Below are 10,423 nucleotides of genomic sequence, written 5' to 3' on the forward strand. Positions count from 1 at the left end.
TGCTTAGCATTGCACTTACTGCTCGGAGGAACATACAGTAAATGGAAAGGAACCAGATTTCCCTTAGCTAAGGTTTTGGCCTCTGAAATTGTGATAGTGTCTTGTAGATGGTGGATGTTCTGCTGGGTATTTTTTTGTTCGTTTGTGTTTGTGGTTTTTTTTTTTTTTTCTCTGGGTGTTTGCTTTGGTTTTACATTAATGTTGAACTACCTATGTGTTTGTCAGGACTGTTGTTTCTTGGATGGGTGTTTTACAGATACATAGGAAGATAGGTTTCCCTGACCATTGCAGTTTAAGAAGACAAATTACAAACGGAACAAGAGAGAAAGATGTAATAATAACATCCTTTCAACAACAACAAAAAAACCCCTGCAATTTTGGATTAGACACTGCTCTTGCCTGAGGGCTGTAATATATCTCAGCTATGTATAAGAAGTATTATGACAGAAGGGTTTTTTGCTATTTAAAACATAAAACACATAATCTTTTTTCCCTTCTGTATTGATTTTACCCCCTACATCAAGAACTGTTTCTATCTTTATAAAACCTCATTAACATGAAGTAATATGGGATATGCATATTGCAGATTGTTAGGAATAGGTGGCAATATTTTTGTTTTTCCCTTCTTACTGTCTTTAAAAAATAATTTGATGGTTAGAGTACTAATCTGTGAGTGATACAGTTTCAGTTCCCTCCTCTGCCTGTAAAGATTCAAATAAGAAGGTCACGTTACCCAAAAAAGTGACCTAGATGTTTAGAGGAATAAGTTCTCCTGTTGAAGCAGTTCTGACTTGCTGCAGACTAACTGAATTCGCACTGGGCCAGAGAGGGAGCACTATTCGCTAACTGGGGATTACAGCACTTTTGTAAGTTTTGGGCCCCGTCCCAAAGTGCATTGGGCTTTTGTTGCAATGATTATTTTTTTTTTTTTAATGCTGTTTGTGGAAAGGTCTGCAAGCCAGAATCCTATTCAGCTGCCTAATCATTAAACTAGAGTGAAGTTCTTCCCCAGCGTTATGAATCTTGGAGGCAGTTGTCAGCCTTGCCTTTAGTGTCAAGGGCTGAAAATTTAAGCGCTGTTTATAGTCACAGAAAACCCTTATCTCGTTGTAGGCTGAGCCCTAACGGTAAAAGGACACTCAAGAAACTATTCAGTGATGTGAATTGAACCCAGGTTTTATAACAACCAGGTTTCCAGGAACACCTGGAAATACAGACCAGTTTTTCATTATGTGGGTTTCAGATAGTGCAGGAGAGAGTAAGCCAGCTTTGCGTGTACTTCTTATTATAGCAGCATCGGTGGTTGAGGCAGGGGTGCATAACTTTTGAGGAAAGTCATTGTTAATTAAGATCTGTAGATGAACAGCAGGAAGAGAGCTCAAACATTGGTGCTATTCTGATGCAATGGATCAGAAATTAAAAGTTAGCAATTTAGTGGCTCAGGTTTGATTTTATTTTTTTTTTCTTCTGTTTTTAGTGTAAAAGGTTTTATGGTGCCCTGTTAAAAGCCTTGACATTCCAAAATCCTCCTTGAGAGTTGTAACAATGTAATGAATATTGAAGCAGTGAGCTACTTTGTAGAATAAGCTTTGGGGGATGGAAGGGGGAAAGTTGGGGGACAGAAAACCCTTAACGATCAAAACCTCCAAGTTGGCTCAACTCCCGTAAACCTACATATTCAAACCCTTTATCTTATGTTTATTTTAGTATTTAAAATGTGTATTTAGACAGAATATAGATAGAACTAGATAGCAAGTAGCATGGTACAAATAAGTACTAAAAATAGTACAGAGAGATTTATAAAACATGTATAAATCATATAGCAAATAACAGGAAAACTAATTGGATGACATATCAGATGACATACTAAGTAAATATTGGCTAACTACAACTGCAGTTTGGATTTTTGTTTGATTTTTGTGGGTTTTTTTCCAGAGCTATTTTACCAAAGTCTCAGAAATACTTTACCAGACTATCTGCAGCTGTATAGGAATTTTAAGACTGTAGAAGTAAACGGAGTATTTTCTCTTAGGACCTGCTTCTCTGCAGTGGTGGGAATTGATGCACCTCAAATTATATTCTACGAACTAGATGTAAACTAGAATGAATGCATGAATATTTTGAGTAGCAAATAGTCATTAACATGCTATGTCATGTGCTGTATTCATATTTTAGGTTCATAAGAGGGAGCAGACATTTGGTCTTAATTAAGTATGCCAAATAATACTTTTAAGTTGCTCTGCAGATTTTTTTTTCTCCACCTTTTTTTTTTTAAAAAAAAAAGTATAGATGACGATTACTAGATATTCTAATATATCTAATTCAACATTATTTGAAGATATAATTCTTAAATAGGTAATTTAACCATGCTCAGCAACTGTAAATTGTTACACGTTGAAAGTACCCTACAAATGTTAGCATTCTGTAAACTACAGTGTTGCTAAATGAATTTACCCTTGCCAGGTATATATGTGAAGAGCAACAAGAGAGATCTCCAATTCATTCTAATGTGAACATGCCATCCTGAAATGGCTATAGCTACTGCCTGTCCATGATGTGTCCATTTATCTCCCCCAGTATACAGGAATAAATTCTGTACAATTTCATTACTATCTGACACTTGGGCCTGCAGTAGGAGAGAATTGAGCTCAACCACTGATGTACCTAGAAAAGATTGTCCTATTAGTTTTTCTGTTCTTCAGTTTGTCATCCTCTACTATTTTGGTAGCATATTTAAAAAAAAAAAAATTACCCATGTTAAATAACACAACTTCTGACAGTGTTTTCCTTGTGTTTTCTAGTAGTATGCAGTGGATACAGCTTTGGGCATGTATGACATAGTTTGTTCTAGACTGTTTGAAAGGCTTAAATTGTTTTCTTTGATCTTGTGCCAGTGAATGGACACCCAAGCATTACTAAGCAATGGAAGACAGATTGACTTGGTTTTGGCCTCTAGTTCCAGTAACATAGAAGAAGAGTAGCCCTTTTTTGCTCCTGCATACCATGATTCACTTGCTCATTTTGCTATCAGCTCTTGTCAGAATACATCATTCTTGTAGCTTTCAGCACTTCTAACTTTGTAGCATGTTTTCTTTTTGTTTTCTTAACTCTTTTCCACTAAACATGTAACGTGGTATTGTGTACTAGCTTTTCCCACAGCCAGTGAAGTAAAAGCCCTATATAATGGTAAAGTTAATGTATGAAGTGATTTTATATACTCATAAAGTAAAAATAATTGTGTTTTATTTGAAGTATTCTTTTCTTGAATTGCTATGTGCTAGACTTTCTGTAGGTTAAGTAGTATCAACAGACATTGAGTTCCTGGCCCACTGAAGTCAAGGAGACTGAGATTTCATCATAAATGTATTACTGTTACAACAGAGCTATGCATCCTGTGAGGCAGCTTCTATAGGAAGAAGTAATTCTTATTATTATGCCAACTGACTTTTCCATTATTTCTTTAATCGCAGATTGCAACAAAAGATGGTGCACTTTGGAAGGTGGCTTTCTGAGCTACTATGAAAATGATAAAACTACCACTCCTAATGGTATGATTGACATCAGTGAAGTCATCTGTCTCGTAGTGCACAAGTCGGACTTCTCTTTAAATAGAGGGTAGGTTCCCAATTTAATATTTCAATAAGCAAACTCAGGTATTTCAAAGATTTTTATTCCGAGTTTTCACAGTGGATCATTTGTTCCTGTAATTTGAACATGCAAGTCAGGAAAAAACAGCTGAATTGCTTTATGCTGACTTCAAGAAATAAGTACTAGTGGTATTTGGGGATTTTTTTTTTTTTATAGGGATATAATGAAAATGTTAGGGTAATTTAAAAGGGCAGCATAAATTAGATAAATCTGTTTCTTATTAAAACTGTAATGCATATTCTCAGTGCTTAAAAGGTTACATGATGATAAATTGAACAATTAATACTCATTTTGCTTTCTGGGATTGACCTCTGCCTCAAGCCAAACATCTTGCTTTGTTTTTTCCTGCTAATAATGCAGTTCTCCACAAGGCTTTTGGTTCTGGTCACCGATCTATCGGTCTTTAACACATTCTTTGTTCTCCATTTAAGGACAACAGCATAGCTGTTGAACACTGTCTTAGTTTGAAGATAACTTTTTTGTGGTCTTGTTTTTCTTTTATAACTCTCTAACATCCCATCAGTACATTAAAAACATCACATGGAGATTCACCTGAATCCAAGTTGTATCCCAGTGATACTTGACTTTTTAGGGCATTGTTTTTAAACTATGCTTTGGATCTGTCTAACAAACTCCATAACACTTCCTTTTAAATTTTTTAGTGTGTTTGTGTGTATGTAAAATAACAAGATCTTTCTACAGTATAATCCTGTAATGCTTGTAGTTACAAAGCAAAAGTGTTTACAAAGAAATGATTATTCAAGTAAGCTTCTGGAAAAGATAACAGGACGAAAGGACTTTAGCTACTACCGAGATAAAGGGTGTGCAGAGGGGAGAAATCCTGAAACATGGTGATGCCTCAACATGCTATAAAATACAGTGGAAATGGCTTTCACTATTCTGCAGTAGCATAGCTTTGTGGTATCCAGAAAAAAGAAAAATATCACTTTCTTATTCTGTCATTGAATCTAACCCATTGCTTGCTACATGTGCAAATGGTTCCACTTCAGGATATTACCTAAATTAAAAACATGTTGGCTGAATACTTCACTTTTAGGGGATGACTAAAATCCTGCTGTGCTTTACCTGCGATTGGGTAGTTTTATGAGAAACTTCCCTAAATTTGATATTTCATGTAGTGAAGCAATCAGTCCTTAACATGTCTATTGTATTAGTTAGAAGTAAGTATTTATGTATAATTTTCAAAGTGGTTATTGAAAATGAGAGAACCGACTCATGTTCAGTTCTCCAGATTTAGATAAATCTCAACTCCAGCATTGAAAGAAAAAAAGCATGTTCAATCTATTTGGATTCTAGGGAGGTCACAGATGAAATTTTTTTTTAAATTGGTGAACCATAATTTACAAGTTGAAGACTGACCTGAAGTCCAGCAAGTTATTTATTTTCCAATTCCACCCCAATTGGTGCTTTTTATTCTTTTACTATCCTTAGTATTTGTCAGTTAAAAATGGAAAAACAGGGTCCATGTGTTTAAATGATGATATACTTTTTAAAAAGAAAAAAAAAACAAGACAAAAAAAAAAAAAAAAAACACCCCCCCCCCCCCCCCCCCCCCCCCCCCACACACACACACACACACACACACAAAAAATTTTCAGACCTTCTTGAGCTACAGCAACTTCCAAGGGTAGTCATAAACATGACAGAACTCTTCTTGGTGGTGGCAGGTGAGATAAGGAGTGGCAGTGACCATACGTTTCATCCTAGGAGGTTCATGCTGGATGACAGGAAAAGCCTTTTCATTAGAAGGGTGGTGGAGAACAGGAACAGGAATAATAGTCTCCATCCTAGAAGTTTTTCAAGGCTTTTCATTGCTGTTCTGATCTATGGTTAGCGATAGTCCCACTTAAAGCAGATTAGACCAAGTGACATCTGAAAATCCCTTTGAACCAACATTTCTATGATTCTGTGGTAACTTGTTTAAAACTTCCCATTCAATGTGTTGGTCTGCTTATATTAAACCTAACCAAAATGTTTTGAATGCATCACAAAAATACATTTGCTGAAATCACATGAACTTTTGCAAAAATGAATACAATTCCTCTGAATTTTAATGACTATATGTAAACACGTTTATTAATTTCAGAGTAACTGAAAAAACTATTATGCAGTAGCCTCTAAACACATATTGACCTGAAAAGCACTTTGATCATGTTGTGTTATAAAATACTCTGTTATTAGCTGGGTTGTACTTGTAAGATTGGAGGAAATATACAAATGGATTCCATTCCATAGGTATGAAAGAATGAAAAAACAGAGAGAAATGGAACTCTTTTGTGTCTACTGTTACGAAGACTCAATACAGCTGTCTTTTTCCTCTTGCTTGCTTTAGGGACATCTTTACCTTTGAAATCTACTTAATGTCAGAACGTGTTTTTCTATTTGGAGCTGAAACTGCATATTCACAAAGAAAATGGACTTCGGCAATAGCTAAGGTAATACTGATAATTATCTTTTCCAGTTAGACCAGCAGCCTTTGCACAAAGAATAAAGTGTCATTGTTAGCTTAAAATCCTCTGAGAAGCCATTCTTGATGAATACTGATGGATCTCGTGTGTAAAGGTTTCTTGTGCACAAAGAAATAACTTCTGTGATTTAATGTTTGAAACAAGTTAATAAAATAAAATGGAAAAGGAATTGAAGCAACATTTTAATGCTGACCTTAAGAATGTATTACAGGGGCTCTAGTATGCTCTATATATATACTGTATGAATTTATTTCAGCTAAGCTTTTTATTGTTGCAATTCTATTGTTTTATTTGCTGAAGCAGAATTCATAAAGTACTATATTTTATACAGTACCAAATGCTAATAGTCACATTACTAATTAAATCAATTGTAGTTTAAAAAGCAAAAATGTTTAAATCATAGAGTGTAAGCGGAAAAAATATGTTGATTTATAATTTAGATTTATTGTATATATGGGTTTATGAATGATAAATCTGAAAGTCTTATTTTTTTACTGTGGCTTTCATCCTTGAATATTATAGACTTGCAATATCTTGATTTGTTTGTTTTTTAGGGGAAGAGGGTTTTTTTTCTTCATCTGACTCACCCCATTTTCTTTGGTAGCATTTTGTTTCCCCTGTGGCTGAATGCTTATTAGAGAGAGACTGTGACCTGATTGGCCAGCTGTACTACAAAGATTGCCATAACCTGGATCAGTGGAGGAAAGGCTGGTTTGCTATAGAGAAGTCAAGCCTTTATTTTTGTCTTGAAATGGAGAATGCTCAAGAAGATTCCATATATCTAAGGAGGTTGCAAGAACTAAGTAAGAATTTTGCTTAACATCTAGAATTCAGGAAATACTCTATGGAATTAACTCACTGTTAAGGACATTTCTGTTCCATTTTAAAGTCATAAACGTTAGGGAGCTCAGTAACTATTCCTTTGCAGGAGCCAGATGGTCTCCCAACTCTCATCTAAATATGGAGTTGGTAAAGTTCTGTCTTGGATTTTTTTTCCCTACTTAGTGGCACACACTAGAGAGATTTTTCACAGCTTCATAATGAATGAAGACAATTTTTGCTCCAGTTGCAGCAGTATCTTTCTTACAAGAGTACAGAATTGAATAATAATATATGACCTTTTGGGATTATTGTCTCATATTTTTGACAGGGCAGAAATACTCGCTGCAGAAAATGTTCTTGAGATGATTGACACGCCTAGTTTTAAAATACTCAAATGTACTGGAAAAATTATAATTCTCTTGGAAAACTGTTTCACAGACTAATAGACTTTTTTTTTTTTTCTGATACTAAAAATATTCTTTGCTCAATATCATGATGTGGAAAGATAAGAATATTTATACAAATGGTCTGAGACCAATTTTATATCATCGTATGTAATTATGCTCTGAATCCTCTTCCAGCATATCTGCCCTACTTGCTGTGTAGGACAGTAAAAATAATTTGATATTTTAAAAGTAACTGAGAGAAGATAATTTAGCTCTTTATTGATGAACCTCTTTGTAAATGCTGTCAAAGTATAGACTGTTTTGTGGGAAGTTAGCTAACTGCCATTGGGCTTTCTACTGCTTATTTACTGCCACCTTACATTTGCTGTGAATAACACCATGAAGGTGTTTTTTAATCAGAATATTTTTATGTCTCTAGTTATCTTTTAACTTGTGAATACTTTTTGATCTTGATTCAGAATTAAAAGACTAGGCAGTAGAACTGTTCCTGATAGTAGTTTTGATAAAGCAACTGTAATTGCTCCTATCCTAATCATGAGCTGTGAAGTCAGTGTATATCTGAAATATAGAAATGAAGCACACGTTTAGCTTTTTGTTGAAAATTGCTTTTGCTTGGGTTTTGATTCTTAAATATTAATTGTATTTCTTGGAAATATTATATATCCATACTCCTATCTTTTCTTTGGTTTTTGGTTTCCCCAAAATAAATCTGCTCCACTATTAAGATTGAACTGTATGACTGAAACTTGCCAAATAATGCATTATCAGTGGAAGTATAGTGACTTACCTTCTTTGTTTGACTCAGTAAATGTAAAAGAGGCCAGGTGTATGTATGATACAAACCCATCACATAACATACATCAGAATATCTTGAGTTTCATTGATATTCAGGACTTTACTGTCTCTGGGAATTAGTCGAGATAAGATGCAGGTTATATGTAAAACCTAAACTTTTAAACTATAGTTAAACTTTTAAAGTATGGTTTTATAAGCACTGTTACTGGAAACTATCCAGATGTATCTTCTGCATTATGTATAATGTAGCTGTTTTGCAGGATGCTTTTTTAGCAGGAATAGCATAGGACAACATAAAGAAAGGTGGCAGTGATCTTCACAGTATAACATATAACTTGCATTATGTTATTGTAAATATTGGCAGCCATTAAAGTGAAAGTAAATTAATGGATTCAAAAATCCAGCTTACTTCTGGATCATTGTCTTCTACAACTTGTATTTACAAGTTTAATTTTAATAAAATAAAACAATCTAAAATGTTTTTACATTAAAAAGTACCTGCTGAAAAAAGCTGAACTGTTCTTTATAATTTTCCATATATAATTTTGCTTGTAAATGTGAGTGTATTGTGGTATTTTGTGGAGTTTTGTTTCTATTATCAGCAGCATTTTTTATTTGAAATGTTAAAGAATCCCATGCTCCTTTTGTCACTGAAGAACATTTTGAAAAAATGCTTGTGTATGTGCATGTATGTGTTTGTCTCTATATATGTGTCTGTGTAGATCATATGAACGTGTATGTGTTTTGTTTTTAGCAATCAGTAGTGTGATGCAAAATGGAGAGAAAATAGACGTCCTGCTGCTTGTTGAAAAAGGAAGGTAAGGTGCCCATCTGAATAAAGCTTTGATCTGCATTTATATTGATGCCTTCGAATTCTTGCTGATCAGTCATGGAGCTTTTTCACTTGCAGTTGCTAGAGAGAGACTAAATTTGCAGACTTTTTAAAGGAGGGTAAGTCTTTGTGTATTAATTACGTTTTATGTCTGTGTCAGGAAATGCTAACAAGCACTGCTTAATTAAAAGCAGTTTTCCCACTGAGAAAATTATTCCCAGCCAGATTAGTCTGCCAATAACAGTTTCTTCAAAAGGACCTAACTTCTTTTACCGTGTAAAGAATGATTACCGCTTTGAAGCATTTAACACTTACTACTTTTTTTTTTTTTTTTTTTTTTTTTTAATCACTCTTATGTCCCAGAATTCTGTGTCTCAATCTGTGTAGGTCAGGATTGAGGGTATGGATGCGTCCCCTGGTGGTAAGATCTGATTTCAGTTAGCAATATACTAACTAAAAAAAACCGTACTTGTGAAGCAAATATAATCTGTGTCTGCTTCCAGGTAGGTAATATTCTGCTGAGATGACTCTGTCAAATATAGTGATACGGGAGGTTGAAACTTGAAGTGAGGTAGGGTACTTCTGCTTCATGTGTGGGTACAAATTTAAAGATGAAATTAAAATTATTGAAAATAATTCTTATTTTGTAATAGGTTGGGTTTTTTTTTATTTCAGTGGTAGACCTCTAAAGGTCCCTTCCAACCCAAAACATTCTATGTTTCTATGATTATTGGGCAAACATCGGTGTAAGAAGCAGTGCACAGTCTTCTGAACAGCCGATAATAGGTTAATAAAGGAAGATTGTTTTTTGTCTTTGTTGGGGGAAAAAAAAAAACCACCACAGATACCTTTGACATCTATTTAGAGTTGGGGAAACTTGTTGGAGAAACTTATTGTAGCTTGTGTGTTCTGAATTTTAACTCTTCCTGAGATACTGTTTTAAGTTCCAGAATTCAGTAAGGTGATGCAGATCAGAAACAAACACTTTTTACTGTTGGTTTGGGTTTTTTTCGAAGAAGCATATTGAAAGATTCAGCATTAAGTAAGCTGCATAGGAATCGGAATTGGGCAAAGAAGGGAAGAGACGGGCGTGGTTGAGACAAGAGATGCTGGTCAAACTAAGGAGGAAGAGGGAACTGCACAGGCAGTGGAAGCAGGGACAGGCATCCTGGGAAGAGTATAGGGACGCGGTCCGGTTGTGTAGGAATGGGGTCAGGAAGGCCAAGGCGCAGCTGGAGCTAAACTTGGCTAGGGATGCAAAGAATAATAAGAAGGGATTCTACAGGTATATCAGCTGGAAAAGGATGGTTAAAGAAAGCGTACCCCCGCTGATGAGCAAGACGGGTAAGCTGATAACAGCAGATGAGGAGAAGGCTGAGGTACTCAGCACCTTTTTTGCCCCAGTCTTCACTGGCAGGCTCTCTCCCCAC

General features: G+C 35.1%; 1 protein-coding gene across 1 annotated transcript in view; it reads left to right on the top strand.

The window, feature by feature from the left end:
- ARAP2 (ArfGAP with RhoGAP domain, ankyrin repeat and PH domain 2) overlaps positions 1 to 10,423 on the top strand; it is a gene marked incomplete at its 3' end in the record, with an annotated part of 100,816 nt that overhangs the window by 61,500 nt on the left and 28,893 nt on the right. The window contains exons 15-18 of the mRNA XM_009641067.2: positions 3,471 to 3,615; positions 6,002 to 6,104; positions 6,742 to 6,940; positions 8,916 to 8,979. Of these exons, the coding sequence (XP_009639362.1) occupies positions 3,471 to 3,615; positions 6,002 to 6,104; positions 6,742 to 6,940; positions 8,916 to 8,979 (511 nt within the window). The remainder of the gene's footprint in view (positions 1 to 3,470; positions 3,616 to 6,001; positions 6,105 to 6,741; positions 6,941 to 8,915; positions 8,980 to 10,423) is intronic.

Source organism: Egretta garzetta, unplaced genomic scaffold, assembly GCF_000687185.1.
Source record: "Egretta garzetta isolate BGI_Z169 unplaced genomic scaffold, ASM68718v1 scaffold836, whole genome shotgun sequence".
Classification (NCBI taxonomy): domain Eukaryota; kingdom Metazoa; phylum Chordata; class Aves; order Pelecaniformes; family Ardeidae; genus Egretta; species Egretta garzetta.